This window comes from Calliphora vicina, chromosome 5, assembly GCF_958450345.1.
Source record: "Calliphora vicina chromosome 5, idCalVici1.1, whole genome shotgun sequence".
In the NCBI taxonomy this organism is placed as follows: domain Eukaryota; kingdom Metazoa; phylum Arthropoda; class Insecta; order Diptera; family Calliphoridae; genus Calliphora; species Calliphora vicina.
In genome coordinates, this window is record NC_088784.1 from 25,305,341 (window position 1) to 25,324,300 (window position 18,960).

Below are 18,960 nucleotides of genomic sequence, written 5' to 3' on the forward strand. Positions count from 1 at the left end.
TATCGAATATTCATTCTATAAAAACCATTTAAATTAAAATAAATTAAAAATAATTCATAGATTGTTATCGTTGTATATATTTTTTAAATTATTTTAAAGAAAATAGCCCAGAAAATGTTATATATATGTATATGTTTAACAATTTATTACTTAAAATTAGTAAAATAACACAATATTAATTTACATTTTACAACTATGTGGATATCTAGGAAAAGATATGACATCTCTAATGTTTTTAACACCAGTCAGCAATTGTAAATAACGTTCGAAACCCATGCCAAAGCCACCAGTTGGTAGGCCACCAAACTTACGTAATTCTAAATACCATTCCAAGCCCTGTGGCAACTGAGGATGATTTCTTAGGATTTCTTCATCACATTCACGTAAACTGCCACCACACAATTCACCCACTGTAGGCATGAGTAGATCTAAAGCATGCACCAAGGAAGAATCTTCTCGTGACTGTTTCATGTAAAATGGTTTCTGGTCAGCCGGCCAATTCACCACAAATACAGGTGATTTACAGTGATCTACCAAGTATAGTTCCTGTTCTTTAGAGAAACCTTCACTAGGAGTTATAGCCGTTTTGAATTTCTTTTTATTTTGTACAATAATTTCTAAAGCTTCTTTATAGCTGAGTATAGGCCAAGCATTGTTCAACCAATCGAATTGCATAATTTCTCCCGAATTCTTTTTCTGACAAAACTCCAAATCCGTACTATTATGATCAAGTAATTGTTTAGTTGTTTGCTTAAGCATTTGCTCAATAAATGTACAAAGTTGCTTGATATGATCGAGATAGACTAATTCAGCTTCGAACATGTAAAATTCAGATAAATGTAAAGGTGATTTGCAATTTTCGGCTCTAAATGCTGGCCCCAAGCAATATGTATTGCCTAAGCCATAGGACATTGATTCTAAATGCAATTGGCCAGAAACGGTTAAATAAACTTTGGAATCGAAATAACTGTGCTCCATTTCTATACCAGGGCGAGACATTTGTTTTAAAAGTTCTTTGGAATCGGGATGTACTGTGAAGACCTAAAGGTTTAGAAGAAATTAACAATTTACATTTAAAACAACAATTTGTATTTACCTCTCCAGCACCTTCACAGTCATTTGTTGTCAAAACGGGCGTATTAATTTGCACAAAATCATTATGATCCATAAAATCATGCAAAGCTTTTTGAGCTTTATGCCTCAAACGCATAGTGGCGGCCACAACATCATTGCGCGAACGTAAATGCAAATAATCCCGAACATACTCAGGGGCATGCTGTTGTTTGGGTGAAAAGGGAAATCCTTCCGTCAAATGGCCATCAGCTAAATATAATAATTAATAAATTAGTTTTTCCAATTCCTAGTTTTTAACTGGTGACATATTTACACCTATCATATTAACTTCTTCGGCATGTAACTCATAATGGCCATGAGGAGCTAATTGCACTTTACCGATGGCCTTAACTAAACTGCCTGCTGTTATGTTTTTTGTAGCCTCATTTTTGGGTAAAACTATTTGGAATTTTTCCGCCGTTGAGCCATCATTTATATCCAAAAAGATGTTATTTTTTAATTTTCTGACATTTTTTATCCAGCCCTTTAAAAAAAAAAGTAAAAACGAAGAATACTGTTATAACCTCACATTTAATGTTAGCTATTAAGGAACTCACCCGAACTCCCAATGTGTCTCCTGGCTGTTTTGTTTTGGGTATTGTATTAATACGATGAAAATTACTACAAGTCCTTTTAATTAATAACATTTTAGAATTTTAGTTTCTTTAGACAAAATTGTTTATTATGACAGCCGGTAAGTGTTGCAAAACCAACAGCTGTGTTGTGACAGTTAAGCGAATGTTATTTAACAGTAATGTTAAATTGTATTATCATCAGCAAACAGGGTGACTTGTAATAAATTAAAGTGTGATAATAAAACGTTATTTAAAAATAAATAAAAAAGTTCGGCTACCATTTGGATATTGGTAGGATTTGTATATATAAGATGCCACCTAGATAACGAATCATTTAAAAGATATTAAATTAGGAAAATTTTTTTTTTTACAATTTTCCAATATTTTCATTACTTTTTGTATTAAACATTTCCAAAGCTACTAAAAACTAGCAAGTGAACAAACCCTGACATTATTAAGGAAACAAGTAAAACGATTTTAATACATGTACAAACTATTTTAATATTTATTTAATTACTAATTTACAATTTTGCATATACAGATTCATGAACCACCATATTTCCCTTTATATTACTTAATTTTTGACATCCAGCCAATGCCATTGTTATATCCATGTCCTTTTTGAGCACCGTTAACATGTCCTTGACACCAGCTTCACCGCCACATCCTAAACCCCAAACAGCCGGGCGTCCCAAAAATACCATTTTAGCTCCCAAAGCCAAAGCTTTAAAAACATCGTTGCCATGGCGAACACCACCATCTAACATAACGACCATATCGTCACCCACAGCCTTAACGACTTCCGGTAAAGCTTCAATAGCTGCCGGTACGCCATCCAACTGACGAGCACCATGATTGGAAACAATAACGCCGGAGCAACCAAATTCACGAGCCAGAATTGCATCTTCCGCGGTAAGAATACCTTTAACAATCACAGGCAGATAGGTAAGCTTAACCAACCACTCGACATCTTTCCAAGTGAGAGTGGCATCGAATTGACTGGACACATATTCGTTAATGCCCGAAGTACCCTCTTCACTTTGAACGCCATCTGATTGAGAGGATTGCGTTTGAAAATTGGCCAAACGCAGGTGTGATGGTAAACTAAAGTTATTACGTACGTCAGACCATCTTTGGCCAAATATCGGGGCATCTACTGTAAGAACTATAGCTTTATAATTGCACTTTTCCGCACGACGTACAAGTTGTTCTGTAAGGGAACTGAGAAAGAAAAGAGCAAAAAATATGTTTTTCTTAATATATCGAAATGTATAACTTTACTGCTTTGAAAACAGTTATTTACTAAAAATTTAAAATCATTCGAAAATTTTCCTTTAAGAAATTATCTCGGGAATCTATCATAATACGCCTTGAACATAATGCTTACGATTTTAAACAAATCTTGTTATGAAACTTATTATATCGTATATTTAAATTCGAACTGTTTAATTTTTTAAACCTATTATACATACCGATCCTTATATACATAAAGTTGAAACCACTTATTAGTAAATGGAGCAGCTTGTGCTACTTCTTCAATAGACATAGTTGCCAAGGTACTTAGTATAAAAATGGAACCCATTTCGCCAGCAGCTTTAGCATTACCACCTTCACCATCTGAATGAGCCATCTTTTGCATAGCTGTTGGTGCAATACCCACCGGCCATTTTAAATCACAGCCTAATATTCTACATGAAGTATCCACTTGTGAAACATCTCGCAAACAACGGGGACGTATACGTAACCTAAAAGTTTTTAAATAACAATTTATACAAAATTAATTAAATAAACAGTAATTTGTCTATTCTTACCTTCTAAAAGCTTCTCTATTTAAATTTAAGCTAAATTGTTCTCCAGCTCCACTGCGATAATAATCTAAAGCCTTTTTTTCTATGGTTTGATGAGCTCTTTCCTCGAAATCTGTAACACACACATATGGAGGAGCCATTATTGTTTTTTAGTATCAAGTTTTATTGGAAACTTATAAGACCAGTGTTTTTGGGCTGAAGTCTAGTGTTAGACTAATTTAAAATACTCATTATTAAAGATCATCTTGCTTTTATAAGTGATAGATAGTAAATGCAGCTTCTAATAAACGAATAACAATAACAGTGATAAGATTTCTTATCAACCATAATAATGTTTGTATGAATATTATTTTTCTCGTAAAAACAAATGTTTTATATACAAAATGAGATACTTTTCCAGACAATACACATAGGAATTTTTTTATATAATAAAACAAGTAAGATGGTATAGTCGGCATAGGGTATATGATACCCTACACCGAGTATATTATTATAAAGAGTTTTCTTTTAAAATTTATATGGGAGTTATGACTAATTATGGACCGATCGTTATAAAATTTGGTGACTGAATTCTGCATATATGAAACTTATTTGTGTTGAATTTCATTTGGATACCAACATCGAGAGTTATCATTGTATGGCAGTTATGGAAAATTATGGACCTATCGACACAAAATAAAGCACTGTGAGATTAGATTCCATAAAACTTATTTATGCAGAATTTTGTTTGTATATCTTAAATTAAGATATTTATGAGAGCTTAACTATTTTCATATAGGACAGTTGTATTGGGTCTACATGAAATAATGGACCGATTCTAAGCAAATTCTAAGCCTACTGAAAGTTTGTTGAATTGACCTTGCGACCTGTAGTTTGATTACTAGAATTTCATGAGATTGGTATACTTTAAGGTGAGTGTTGGGAGAATATTTTTGCATGTTACAAACATCAGTACTAACACAATATACCTACCCAGTTATGATGGTGAGGGGTATAAATATTAGTTTTGGGAGTTTTATAACAATCTCAAAAGGCGGGAGATATGTTAATTTTAATATTGACATTGTAAATGTCAATTGTTTTTATCCATATTAAATTTTAAATAGTAGATAATTTTAACAGAAAAATACACGATATAAAAAAAGAAAACAATCTTATGAACAAAGCCATATTGGTACTATAACAAATATCGCTTGCAGATAAATTTGGTACCAAATTAAATGTATGTATATAAAATACCTGTCCATTAATATATAAACATTTTTGAAAATACATATGTACATCAATAATTAGTGATTTATATATATTTTTTAATTTAAATTATATTGTAAAATTTTAGAATAATTTCCGTATCTAATTTCTTGTAATCCCGCATCTCTTAAATTCTCTTCAAATGTAATATTTAATCAAATATTTTAAATCGGTAATAACTGTGTAAATACTGTAATTTTAGGGAAAATATGCTCTATATGTGATCACTCAAAATCGATTATTGCTACAAAATACTGCGATTTTAGGGAAAATAAATTTAGGGCCTGGTTCAAATGATCGTGATTTGAACAATTACAACAATTTTAAAATTTTTGTTATGAAAAACACTCAACATTTTTTGGAAAACAGTGATTTTCATACAAAAATTTTAAAATTGTCTTCCGATCGTGGGAAGACAATTTTAAAATTTTTGTATGAAAATCACTGTTTTTCAAAAAATGTTGAGTGTTTTTCATAACAAAAATTTTAAAATTGTTGTAAAACCAGATTTTTGTATCTAAAATATATTTGTAGTTTCATGCTAATCCAGATTTGAAAATATAAAAATCTGTGCAAATACGATTGAATCATTCAATTTATCTTTAATTCAAATCTATTACAAAATAGCATTATTGAAAATCATGTAAAACTTTTTTATAAATGTCACAAACGATTGTTAAATTATATTTTGTTTTAGAAAAAACACTTTGTTTCAAGTAGTGGGTCTAATGATGTCACAATAATTAGTTTTTTTTTGACTTTGTCAAGTTTTTTTAATTGTGAAATTGTCGTTGGTATAATTTTTATCCATGTGTTTTTCAGCTACGTAATAAATTTATGATATCAGACATTACAGTAATATTAAAATTTTTCTCCACATACCTGTATGCACAAACCATTCCGAAGGTGGAAAATTTCACATACGAATATTATTGTTGCCGCAATAATTTTCTCTAACCAACACGATTTCGTATCACTTTCTTAAAGGCAATTGGAAATGGTGTAGTTTTAAAACTGTTCATAATTTGTGTTTGCTTCGTAAACCTTCTCGTTCCGAGGGTGACAATTTTGAACAAAAATCATTGAATATAGAACTGGTTCCGCAACTCATCTTTAGAACAAGTTCAGGAGTTGACAATTAAAAAACAAAAATCAAAAATACGCCAAGCTAGAATAGGCTTTATGCATGGATTCAGTTACGAAACTAATAAGATTTTTCTTGGGATATTTGTATTTAGAATACAATAAAAACTAGGTTTTAAAAGTATTTAAATCAGGCCTCAAAATAAAACTAACAATTTATTTTAATAGTTTATTTTTCCTTACCACACTTCAATCTCTTACAAAATTCATAAACTTTTTTCACATCAATGGTCAAATCAGTTTTGTTTTTAAAACCACAAACACATTTTTAAATTTAGATGAGTTTTTGTTTCTTTAATTTTTCGCAAAAATTATATAAAATATTAAAAAAATAGAGAGAAATTAAATTTCATTATCACTATCATCCTCATTTTTGAATGCTTCGCCAGCTTCAATGGCCATTTTATGCCAGGGCACTGGGTTAATACGATGCAAGCCTTGGGTTTCTTTACCCACCAAACTCATTTCATAGCGGAAATCTTTGTCTTTTAACTCATCGTGGACTTGGTAGATGCTAAAAATATAGAATTATAGTTAAATAAGTCTTCTATATGAACTATAAATAGTCATTGCCTTATAGCTTACATTTTACCAGCATTTTGTACTAAATCTTCTGTGGACATTTCGGGGAAATTGAATTTTTCCATTTCAGTTTTAGCCTGTTGTTTAGCTTTGCCACTAGCACAAGCAAAATAGCCAAATGATGAGCCTGAAGGTTCAATTTTATACAATTGTGCACCTTGATTTTCATCCCAAGCGGAGAGTAGAACTGAAACACCAAACGGTCTTACAGCACTGTACAAAGTATAGGCATGTACATAAGCGGCAATACGTTCGGTCAAATGTTTCAATGGTATGGTACGTTCAAACTGTTGGCGATAGTTGGCAGCCTCTTGGCGTGCTATGTCGACGATATAACGACCATCAGCTAACAGACCAGCTATAGCTAAACCAATATTTTTATCCACGGTAAAGATACGTGCACCGGCATCCTCTTCGTATAATGTACTGGTGACAATTTTCTCAACAGCCAAAATAACACTGTCTTTTCCGCGTAGAGCAACAACGGTGCCACTTTTTTCTACAGCTTTACCAGCATAATCAATTTGGAACACCCGTCCGTCCGGTGAAAATTGTGAAGCTGATAGATCGTACTAAAAACATTAAAAATCATTTAAATTTTTCTTTTTATCATTATAATCCAGTTAATTACTTACACCTGTTCCAATTGAACTCATTTTTTTATTTCACTATTAAATTTAAAAGGATAAAATAATTAGTTTATATCTTTGCAAAAAAAAACTATTCTCTGTAATTTTTGCAAGTTGTTTGGATGATGATTTGACGGCTTTTTGTTTAGTTTATTTTGAGGTTATGTTAACAGTTGACAGTTGAAATTTTCGACTTTTCATTGTACAAACGTTACCAGATTGATATACAAAAAACATTGCAAAAGCGCTAAAATGAAAAAGATTAATTATAATTACTAAAAATTAATATATTTAATTACTTTATGGTTATATAACACAATTGTTTATATTTCAGGTTTACTTCTCAATATACAGTGGAAACTTTTCCAAGCATTCAATTAATAGATATTTTTAGTATGTCTTCAATATATACTTTTATATAAGGTTAGCAAAAAAAATAAAAACATAATTAATTAAATTGTGAAAATAGAAACAATGGAAACTTTGGTTACATTTTTATAATAATTATTTCGAGCTTTTTAAGGTTTCAATCGTTTGTGTTGAAATATTTTGAAATTCCCATATAACTGCATCTGATAAATCTTATTTCTTCAAATTTGGCGATTGGGCAGTTCATTTGGAGTGGAGGCATATTTTCATCAGCGTTTTTATGACTTTTTCTGAAATTTGGGCGCCTTGAAAATGATTTTTTTGATATGTCGTAGTGGAAATTCTATTTTCTAAACCCTAATACTTATTTGATTGAATGTCATGTTTTTTAAAAAATGTAATTACGGAATATAGTTTTCAAAAAAGTTTCCATTGTATTGCCATTCTCACTGTAATTTAAATGTTATGTCAGACAACTAATTTATGGAAGTCTGAAAATTATCATTGATAAAATTAAATTGACAAATTTATAATAATATTTGAAATTAATAATAAATAAACTATTGGCTTTATATATATGATTATTGCATTGTAAAAAAAATTAAATTAATTGTAAAAAAACGTTTTAAAACATGTTTTGTATAAATCCCTCAATTCCTATTTACACTAATTAAATTGTAAAATACTTAGCAACTCTACCATATGTTTTACTGTGGACATCTAACACATCTGGTAACTTTATTCCTCGCACATGTTGTTATTTACATTTTTTTCTGAGAGAATTTCAGTGTTTTTTTCTACACGCGGATGAATAAAAGAAATTCTAAACAATTTAATTAAAAGTCAATGTAAAATGTCGTTAAACATTAGTGAAAAGAGGTAATAAAGGAGGTTAATAAAATTACCAATTAAATATTCATTAAAATATTGTGTTTGTTCTTTGTAGTTATGCTGTGGAAGCACGTTATGCCAATTTCTATGCTGGTGGCGATGTAGCCTGGAGTAAAGATGGCAAATGGATTTATTGCTTAAATGGCAGCGAAGTGACAAAAGTTGAAGTGGAAAATGGTTTAGTATCACGCTCCTATGGCTTAAATTACAATGAACAGGGCGAGAAAATTTCCAGTGAAGAGGAGGAAGAAACTGATGATCAAATTTATTGTTTTGATTTATCGCCAACCCAAGAATATATGGTTACGGTGCACCGTAGCAGCTTGTTAAGACTGTGGCATTTGTCTTCAGGAAAAGTGGAGAAGTTGTGGAAAAGTCAACATCGTGGTCCAGTTGTTAAAGTTGTATTTAATGCGGACGGACGCTTGGTATGTACTAGTGGAGCCGATTCAACTTTGAGAGTCTGGGATTACGAAAACAGTAGATGCTTGGCGGTTTTAAAAGATTTCACCGGACCTTCGGTACTATTGCAATTCCATCCTAATACCTCAAAATTGGAAATATTTGCTGCTGGTTCAGATAATTGCATATATAAATGGAATTATGAGACCAAAACAGTGGAAGCCAAAATGAAAGGACATTTATCACAAGTAACAGGCTTTGCTTTTGCCGATCAAACAGCCGATTGTGAATTTGTAGCCAGCGCCAGTCGTGACAAAGTATTGATAGTTTGGCGCTTGCAGGATGGCAAACAAATGAAAGTAATACCCATGTATGAAGAGTTGGTGGGAGTAGTATACAAAGATAACGAAACAATTATAGTGGCAGGAGCTAAGGGCAATTTAAAACAGATTTCCAGCAAAACCAGTAAAATATCTACCCTTTTAGAGTGCCAAGAGGAAGAGTACCAAATCACCACGTTAATGATTAATATCACTAACAAGCAGTTGGCATTTGTCACCGCAGACCATAACATATTAATTTTTGATATAAAGTCCAAAGACAAAGTGGACAGTTTTAAGCAATTGATAGGTTTCAATGATGAAATTCTTGATGTATGTTTTCTGGGAGAATCTGAAGAGTTTCTGGCCATGGCCACCAATAGCAAACATATAAAGTTATACGATATAGGCAACCATATGAATTGTAATATTGTAACGGGTCACAAGGATACCGTAATGTCACTGTCCACACCCGGTTCCAGTAAATTGCTATTATCGGCTGGCAAAGATTTCACCATATGTCTGTGGCAATTGGACAATGAAAATGCCAATTTAATATGCTTGGCCAAACATATAAATAGCCATACAGCTACCATAGGCTGCATAAGTTTTGCTTACCACTGCGACAATGCCTTTGCCTCGGTTTGCCAGAGTGGCAGCTTAAAGGTGTGGACTTTGAAAGGCAAATCAAAACAAAATGACGATTATCAATTTTCGGTGAAATATGCTGCTGCTGCTCATGACAAAGAAGTCAACTGTGTTGCATTTTCTCCCAATAACAAGATCATAGCTACAGCATCTCAAGATAAAACTGCCAAATTATGGTCAGCCGATAGCCACAGCATTTTGGGCTCTTTGAAGGGCCATACACGCGGTGTTTGGTGTGTTCGTTTCTCGCCCACCGATCAAATTCTCTTGACTACTTCATCTGATTGCAGCTTACGTCTGTGGTCATTATCCAATCTTACTTGTCTTAAGCGTCTAGAGCAATCAGCCACCGTATTGAGAGCCGAATTTATAGATCATGGCAAATATATTCTATCCTCCGGTTCGGATGGTCTTCTCAAACTCTGGAACATCAAAACCAACACCTGCATACAAACCTTGGATGAGCATGACGATCGTGTTTGGTCTTTAGCCGTTTCCTCAAAAACACAAAAATATTTCTTCAGTGCCGCCGCCGATTCTAAACTTATCAAATGGAGGGACGTAACAGAAGAATGTAAAAATACTGAAATTGATAACCGCCAAGAAATGCTGCAGCAAGAACAAGCTTTGCAGCTGCTACTACATCAAAATAATCAATTGAAAAAGGCTTTTAAATTGGCTCTTAAATTAGGTAAACCTAAAGTTTCCTACAATATACTAAATCAGTATGTCAGACGACGTGATTTTAAGGCAATAGAAGAAATGATATCCAATTTAAATAATGATCAAAAGATAACGCTCTTGGATCATGTTAAGGTGTGGAGTTGTAATTCCCGCCACTCACAGGTCTCCAGTTTGGTATTGCAGCAATTGTTAGCGGAAATGTTGGTGGAACCAAAAATGCAACGCACTTTAAATTCCAAAAATCTGGTTGAAGTTGTTACACCCTATGTGCAGCGTCATTTTAAACGTATTACAGAATTAAGTAAAGAATTAAATTTTTTGGATTTTATTGTTGAGAGTATATAAATTAAAATAAATATATTTTTATATTTAAACAAAAAAAAAGAGATTTTATTTGTGTCCTAGTTTTTATATAAGCTTAGATTAGCTTCATTCGAAGAAAATTTTATAGTTTTAGATTAGCTACAATCGCAGGTCTCTCCTAGTTTAGCTCCTTTGTAAAGTCTTAGATTAGTGTGAATCGTAGGGTTTATATAGTCTACGATTAGCGTGATTCGTAGGTCTTTATAAAGCTTCAATCATAGGTCTTTATATAGTCTTCGATTAGCTTCAATCGTAGGTCTATATAGCTTCAATCGTAGGCCTTTATATAGTCTGATATTAGCTTAATCATAGGTCTTTATATACTGTTAGATTAGCTTCAATCGTAAGCCTTTATATAGTTTTAGACTAGTTAGATTAGCTACAATCGAAGGCTTCAATCATAGGTCCTTATATAGTCTTATATTAGCTGGAGTCGTATGTCCGTATATACTTTTAGATTAGCTTCAATTGTAGTCCTTTATATAGTCTTAGACTAGCTTCAATATTGGGTCTTTATATAGTCTTACATTAGCTTCAATCGTAGGTCGCTTTATACTTTAGCTTCAATCCAGGGTCTTTATAAATGCATAGGTTAGCTATAATCGCATGTCCTTATGAAGTGTTATACTAACTTCTACATAAACTTAAATTAACTTCAATCGTAGGCCTTTGTATAGTCATAGATTAGTTTCAATCTTGGGTATTTATAGAGTCTTACATTAGCTTCAATCGTAGGTCCTTAAATACTGTTAGATTAGCTTCAATCGTATTCCTTTATATAGTCTTAGACTAGCTTCAATCATAGGTCTTTTGATAGTCATAGATTAGCTTCAATCGAAGGTCTTTGTATAGCCATAGATTAGGTTCAATCGCATGTTATGTAATGTTATACTAACATCAATCTTAGGTGTTTATATAAACATAGATTAGCTTAAATCTTAGGTCTTCATATAGACTTGCATTATTTTAAATCGTAGTCTTAGATTTGCATCAACAGTATGTTTTTATATAGTCATAGGTTTGCTTTAATCGATGGTCTAAAATTAGCTGCAATCGTATGTCTTCACATAGTCTTAGATTAGCTTCAATCGTGGTTCTTTAATAGTCTTAGTTTAGCTTCAATCGTAGACCTTAGATTATCACCCCAATTATGAATAAAAAATTCCCCGGGATTTTTTCCCCATTAATTTTGAATAGGAAAAATGAGAAAAGGGAAAAAACTCCCGGGGAATTTTTATTCATAATTGGGCTGTATATAGTCTGAAATTAGCTTCAATAGTGGGACTATAGTCATAGATTAGCTTCAATCTTGCATCTTTTGTCTTTTGAAAATCAAGTTTTTGAAGCACCCCCTGATAATTTAAGAAAAATTAAAATACATTTTTATTTTTAAATATTTTTTAGTTTACTTTTATTTCAAATATATTAACGGATAATTTAATTAAAACTTTTCACAAAAAAGAAATTATACATATTTTTATTAAAAATTGTTATAAAAAAATAAAAAGATATACAATACATACATAACTTTAAAGCTTAAAGAAACAAATGAAAAAAATTATATATGTATCTATAAAATTAAAAAATAATAAAAGTTAACAACACTTAACAATTACTATAAAAAAGGACTCATATTATTTTAAACAATAAATGAAAAAAGAAAATGAACTAAAGATTATAATTTACAAAACTTACAACTGTATTGTGCGTAAAGAGAAAGGGCAAAACAAAAGTTCACCAACATAAAACCAAAAATATAAAAAAAATATTAAAATAAAACAAAAATGAAAAGAATTAACAAAATGTTTTTTTTTTTGTTTTTTAGTTTGAAGCTTAATTAAGTATTTATATAAACGTATTACATGATGTCATTTATTTTGAACTTTTGATTGGCCTTTTAAACATTATCACTGGTACTTTAGCGTTAATTCTATTTTATATTATAAATTTATTTATTTATTTAATTTTATTATATTTTGTAGAAAGTGATTTGTGTAAAGATTTCTAAAATCGCGCACGCATATTTCAACTACACCTAAATTGAATGAGGGATGGACATGGGGGAGTGGTTTGTTGAGGGAGAAGTGACACATATATATGATCGATTGAATCGTTATTATTTGCTAAATTATTCTACAATCATTAATAAGTCATCGCCTTCCAATTTCATGCCATTGATAACTTCCATTTTCTTAACAATACCAGCCTTGGGTGATTGAACAACCATTTCCATTTTCATGGCCGACAAGACGACTAAAGGTTGACCCTTTTCAACTTTGTCACCTTCCTTAACACGGACATCGATTACAGTACCAGGCATTGGAGCACCAACTTCGTTCTTGTTCGCTTTGGAGGCTTTGGGATGAATGTGCATTTCCTAGAGAAAAAGAGAAGAAATAAATCAAGTTTTAATAATAAACCAAAAATAAAAGACAATAGTTTAACTAACGAGTCAAAAACAAGGTCTCATTCTCATCTTTAATTAGTTAAACTTGGCTTAACGAAGTGTTAAAATAATTGAGCAATGTTTTGCTGTCACTGTTTAATATAATAGTTCAACTCACCTTGGAAGCTTCATTATCACGAATCAATACTGAACGCAATTGACCGTTCATTTCGAAGAACACTTCACGCTCACCATTTGGTGTCAAATCCTCGGACATAGCCAAAGTCTTCAAGCTCAATGTTTTACCCTTTTCTAGATTAACTTCGAACTCTTCACCCACTTTAGGACCGGTCAAGAAGATACGTGTGTCCAATTTATCAACGGGGCCATACGATTCACGGAAATGCAAGTATTCTTCGGTGACAGCAGGATACAAGGCAGCAGACATAACATCACGTTCGGTAATATTAGGATGAGAATCCTTAAGATCCTTCTTCAGCTTGTCAAAGTCCAAGGGGGCCAAATTTTCACCGGGGCGACCCTCAATGCGTGGCATATCCTTCAAGACACGGGAACGCAATGGCTCGGGGAAGCCACCATGTGGTATACCAATAGAACCCTGCAAGAATTCAACCACCGACTTGGGGAATGACAATTCTTCGGCCTTTTCCAATACTTGATCGGCTTGCAATTTATTCTGAACCATAAACTGAGCCAAATCACCCACAACCTTGGAGGAGGGAGTAACCTTAATGATATCACCCAGCAACAAGTTGGCGTCTCTGTAGGACTTCTTGACATCCTCGAAGAAATCGCCCAAACCCAAAGAGAAGGCTTGGAACTGTAAGTTGGTATATTGACCGCCGGGAATTTCGTTCATGTAGACATCAGCATTGCCAGACTTCATGGTGGTGGTACATTCGAAGGGAGCATACAAGGTACGTGTTTGTTCCCAGTAGGCAGAGTATTCGGATACATCACTCAATGGGAATTGAGTATCCAAGGGGGTGCCTTGCAAAGAGGCTACCACAGCACCCATACTGGGCTGAGAAGTCATACCAGACATGGAATCTACGGCAACATCAACAACATCGGCACCAGCATGAGCGCAAGCCAACATGGAGGCAACACCAGCACCAGAGGTATCGTGAGTGTGAATGTGAATTGGTATATCGGGATGTTTGTCACGGATAGCAGAGATCAAAAGTCTGTTCAAATAAATTAAACAACAATTTAATGAGTATTAAATTGAGACATTAAATTAAATTCAAACTTACGTGGCAGCTTGTGGTTTCAATAAACCAGCCATATCCTTGATACACAACACATGTGTGCCAGCCTTGACTAATTCATCAGCCAAGTTGGTGTAGTATTTCAGATCGTATTTTGTGCGAGTTGGATCACTGACATCACCAGTATAGGAAATAGCAGCCTCAACAACACCACCAGCCTTGCCGGCAGCTTCCATACCCAAAATCAAATTAGGCAAGTAGTTCAAGGAATCGAAGACACGGAAAATATCCATACCAGTTTGGACCTGAAATTGCGAGGGAAATTATTGTTAATAAGTGTGATGATTTAATTGAATGATTTTAGTACAAAATCCTAATTGAGATAATCATTCAGCTAGATTGACAAATAGTTCGGATCTTTAAAATGTTTGTTCTAAGACTGACTAATTACGAAGGGCAATTATTAATGACAATTGCAAAAGAATAAATACAGTTGCGTAAGAAAAATAACTAATGAAATAAGAGATAAAGCGCAATCCTCGAAGAGAGCTACTTCGATAATATCCCATTTAAGTTAATTAGATAATTTTAGGTAGAAGTACTCAAAATGCCTTTGAAATACATAGAGTATCATCATCTTCTTAAGCGACTATGTCCCTCAAAAGATAGTAGCTCCCTTACAAGAGGATTTGGATGTTTTAATACTTTTACCATGTAGCTAATACTGGAGTACTTGAGCTCCTCTTGGGTTACCTTATCACAACTTCTGCTGAAGTTGTCATAATGAGGAAGAGACTATCCTACACTACGTGATCTACGTGCCAGGCTTTTAGGTGAGCGATCCTTTAGTACCCTCTCCGGATTATCTGTGAAGGAACTAAGGTGCATAGACGCCTTTATCAGGGAAAGCAGGTGGTTGATAAGACCGAACATGCAAATTGCACCTCATAGGAACCTAGCATTAGATGAATTCTTTGAATTATTAACCTCTTCTCCTCCCATTTCTACCTATACACTGCTCTTGCAAATTTCACTCTAACTCAATCTATAGACTTCCCTTTTCTCCAACTTCTATTTCTCTTTTTTCCTCTTCAGGTATCACAAAAGGAACGATGAGCTGTACGAGACGAAGGCAGCCTTATTACCATAACATGGAGCGCCGGTCATTACTCTCAAGAGTCTTGGTGTTTTCTCTGCAGTTTTTCAATGTTGGATGAAGAGACTGTTCCCCATAATTGTAGGCCATACGATTCTAGTTTAGGCATGAGTAGAACAAGGAATGTTGTGACTAGAGTCACACCGAAAAGAAGAGTTATATCTCCACTTTGTGGAACTTTGTCGTGAATATAAAACTTTTCAGGCTCAGTGGAATGAGTACCAAGATAGTATTTGCTGATGAAAGGAACATTTTATCCAACCACAAGAGATCGTAAGGAATCCGATTTTGGCGTACTACTAAATCAAAGAAAACGGTCTGGTAGTCTATCCAGTCACTTTTTTCCAGAAGATTAATATTGGAATTTGTACCAACATGGTTGGACGTTACCAATCTGGAATTTTCAAGGAAAGCCAAATTCTTTGGCGCTATTTCGAACTGTAAGTTCTCGTGGTAACTATGTGCTTTTTAGAAGGAAATCGGGATTGAGTCTGAAACTTATATGAAACTGATACATGGCAAAATAACAATAGACTGGATCCTATAGCAAGATCGTACATGTATTCTAGAACCTGCTACAGCAGACCAATCATCTATTTAGCTGGAACAACGAAACTGATACAAGGCAAAATAACAGTAGACTGGAGCCAATGCCAACATCGTACATGGAGACGCACGATACTTCAAGGACAGTGTAATCTTACATGGAAAAGAAGCGAAAACAAATGCTTTGTGGAAGCCATATGCACCCAAGAGGGATAATGGAGAAGAAAAACATTAAACATCTAAACAAAATACTTAAAATATTGCCAGTCAAGGAGTTTTGAGAACATACTAATTTCAATTTCAGCTAGAAAAGGTGTAAAATATTTAGGTCAGTTATGAGATATATTTTTGGCATCATTCCTTTAACAAGAAATAATGTAGTCTACATTATTATATTAGCTAAACAGGAAACAAATTAAAGAACATCTATTTAAACAACAATTTTTGACCTTTCTTAGAAAAGTTGTAGGTCATAGGTTAGTTACATAAAAACCCAAAATTTATTGCCAAAAAATCTCACGAGATCGATTTTTGGCAGCTGATCTTTTTCTGTATTCATATTATAATAAGTAAGAACATAGTTGCACAACTAAAAACAATTTATTTTAAACATTTTACTTACCGCCAATTCACAGAATTTAAAGACCACATTATCGGGATAATTGGTATAACCAACAGCGTTAGCACCTCTCAACAACATCTGGAAAGGAATATTGGGAATCAATTTACGCATCTCTTCCAAACGTTCCCAGGGGCATTCGTGCAAGAAACGTAGAGCCACATCAAAGGTGGCACCACCCCAATTCTCCAAGGCATACAAATTATTGAATTTGTTAGCAACATAGGGAGAAATCTTCAAAAGATCATGAGAACGAACACGGGTGGCCAACAACGACTGATGGGCATCTCTGTAGGTGGTGTCCATCAACAAGAGATTTTTGCGAGAGCGCACCTCTTTGGCAAAGGCTTCGGGACCTTGGCTGGTCAAAATATGACGCAGACCCTTTGGTGGTTCGGTAACTAAACATTTTTTTTGGTTTTGAGGGGATTTGTATAAAAGTTTAAATTATTATTATTTGTTAGAAAAAAATGGGGTTTAGGTAAAATATAAGATGCATGGTAGTAGGCTAAAGCTTTAGCTGTTATAGGAATACTTTGAGCCCCTTATATACATATAAGAGTTAGTAAAGAAATTTGGAAAAAAAAGCCCATGTCTAGGTAAAAAAACATAGAACATTTAAAATCATTTACAAAATTATAACAAAATTAAGGTAATATTTAATTAGAATTTAAAGGTGAGTGGATGTGGTAATGGTTTAAAACAAGATGGATAAACTATTTGGTAGTTCTTAATCTTAGTTTAACTGTTAAATTTTATTTAAAACTGAGCCCAATAAGCATTAAAGAACTAAAAATTCAAGGACTTGAAAATATTGCTAGAATTTTACTTGAATTGAAATAGTATTACATTTTAAACTTGAAAAATATATGAAAATTTAAAATACTTTCAAACAAAAAATATTTGATTTGAATTTAAATTTCTTTTTTTACTGGAGAATGTTAGTGACACTTGACTCAAGGCGGGAATTAAACATGCTTTCAACTTGAATTCCAGGAGAAATGCTTATTGGGAAATATCAAATTTTATTTAATAACATTTTAACCTTACAATGATTTGTTTTTGTTAAGAGATAGTTTTTATTAACAAATTAAAGTATTTAACGAATTATATATTACTGATATAAATCTGTACCGATTTCTTTTTAACCATCTTGTAGTATGTATGTAGACGAATGTATGTATTTAAGTACTTATGTTTTATGTAGTTTAATGTTAATAATTTCATTTGAAATTTGTCACAACACACAATGACATTAAACATACCTTTAGCTTCACCACGTTCTTCACGTTCTATGGCTTCGCGAGATAAATCTTCATTATTTCAATTAATTACCGTTGTAAGGCGAAGAACGTTGGCAACATTATTTTATTTGAGTGGCCACATTTATTTTTTTGTTTGTTTTGTTAATTGGCAACAATGATGTTTTGTTTTTGGTTTGTTTGTTTATGTTTTCGAAATAGTTTTGAGAGATGGATGATGTGTTTGGTTTGGATTGTTTTTTTTCAGTGTATTAATAACAAAATGCAACATATAAAAGAAAATAAATACGAAATTAGGAAAGTAATTAAACAAATAAAGCTAAAATAATATAAACATTTAATGATTTAGAAACATAAGTTGATAAAAGAAAATCAAGCCAAGTGATGACGTTCTGTTGTTGAAAAAGAAAAATATCAATATTCTGCACGTAACGAGGGCACACAATTTTGATAAGAAATTTGATCCCTGTATCAAATGTTGTTTGATGTGTTTTTTTTATAGGTTTGTTTATAAATAAGTTTTTATTAATAGTATTTGTGAATTTTTTCCACTATTTTTAATTATTATTAAAATGTGCAAAGAAACCTATTGAAACTTTTAAAAATATGAGCAAAATTTCAAAGTTCTGTACTGCACAGATTTTCAATGTTAATTTTTGAGTTTTGTAATTAAAACCTGTAAATCTGACTAATAAAATTTTAACTAATTTCCTTTAATTAAATTAAATTTTTATACTGCTATTTCCAGTGACTTACAATGTAATGTAACCTTTTTTTAAAAACTATATTCCGTAAACTAAGTTTTGAAAAACATTTTACTTAATATAACCAGAAAAAAAAGAATACCAATCATTGGTAAAATCATTGCTGAAACACAACCTGAAGTAGTTCCATTTTTAATAACAACTCCAATGAATTTAACAGGTGGTTTTCATTGGAGGTAAGTGCTCCAAATTACAGAGTTGTATGTATATTAGAAGT

General features: G+C 32.6%; 5 protein-coding genes across 7 annotated transcripts in view; 1 reads left to right on the top strand and 4 right to left on the bottom strand.

Moving 5' to 3' along the window:
• Positions 1 to 117: 117 nt before the first annotated feature.
• Positions 118 to 1,812, bottom strand: AsnRS-m (asparagine--tRNA ligase, mitochondrial). Its single transcript, XM_065511471.1, has 4 exons — positions 1,671 to 1,812; positions 1,390 to 1,597; positions 1,097 to 1,323; positions 118 to 1,041 (listed from the first exon to the last, which is right to left on the bottom strand). Exons 1-4 carry the CDS (start codon positions 1,758 to 1,760, stop codon positions 181 to 183), a joined length of 1,386 nt encoding a protein of 461 aa, XP_065367543.1. The 5' UTR covers positions 1,761 to 1,812; the 3' UTR covers positions 118 to 180.
• A 351-nt stretch (positions 1,813 to 2,163) lies between these two features.
• Positions 2,164 to 3,723, bottom strand: Hao (Hydroxyacid oxidase). Its single transcript, XM_065513312.1, has 3 exons — positions 3,500 to 3,723; positions 3,161 to 3,433; positions 2,164 to 2,909 (listed from the first exon to the last, which is right to left on the bottom strand). The coding sequence occupies exons 1-3, from the start codon at positions 3,634 to 3,636 to the stop codon at positions 2,210 to 2,212; spliced, it is 1,110 nt and encodes a 369-aa protein (XP_065369384.1). The 5' UTR covers positions 3,637 to 3,723; the 3' UTR covers positions 2,164 to 2,209.
• A 2,322-nt stretch (positions 3,724 to 6,045) lies between these two features.
• Prosalpha7 (proteasome alpha7 subunit) lies at positions 6,046 to 7,269 on the bottom strand. The gene is made up of 3 exons (XM_065512566.1): positions 7,108 to 7,269; positions 6,476 to 7,044; positions 6,046 to 6,404 (listed from the first exon to the last, which is right to left on the bottom strand). The coding sequence occupies exons 1-3, from the start codon at positions 7,126 to 7,128 to the stop codon at positions 6,233 to 6,235; spliced, it is 762 nt and encodes a 253-aa protein (XP_065368638.1). The 5' UTR covers positions 7,129 to 7,269; the 3' UTR covers positions 6,046 to 6,232.
• Positions 7,270 to 8,247: 978 nt separating this feature from the next.
• Positions 8,248 to 10,799, top strand: LOC135961097 (transducin beta-like protein 3). The gene is made up of 2 exons (XM_065512586.1): positions 8,248 to 8,349; positions 8,417 to 10,799. The coding sequence occupies exons 1-2, from the start codon at positions 8,324 to 8,326 to the stop codon at positions 10,758 to 10,760; spliced, it is 2,370 nt and encodes a 789-aa protein (XP_065368658.1). The 5' UTR covers positions 8,248 to 8,323; the 3' UTR covers positions 10,761 to 10,799.
• A 1,359-nt stretch (positions 10,800 to 12,158) lies between these two features.
• The window catches only part of PCB (Pyruvate carboxylase), a 29,631-nt gene continuing 22,829 nt past the window's right edge, over positions 12,159 to 18,960 (bottom strand). For 2 of the 3 annotated variants that reach the window (XM_065513309.1, XM_065513310.1), the window contains 5 exons: positions 17,983 to 18,030; positions 16,721 to 17,118; positions 14,442 to 14,701; positions 13,343 to 14,372; positions 12,159 to 13,155 (listed from right to left, as the gene is read on the bottom strand). In XM_065513309.1, the coding sequence (XP_065369381.1) occupies positions 12,907 to 13,155; positions 13,343 to 14,372; positions 14,442 to 14,701; positions 16,721 to 17,118; positions 17,983 to 18,030 (1,985 nt within the window). In that variant the 3' untranslated portion in view covers positions 12,159 to 12,906. The remainder of the gene's footprint in view (positions 13,156 to 13,342; positions 14,373 to 14,441; positions 14,702 to 16,720; positions 17,119 to 17,982; positions 18,031 to 18,960) is intronic. The other variant, XM_065513311.1, reaches the window with a different exon arrangement.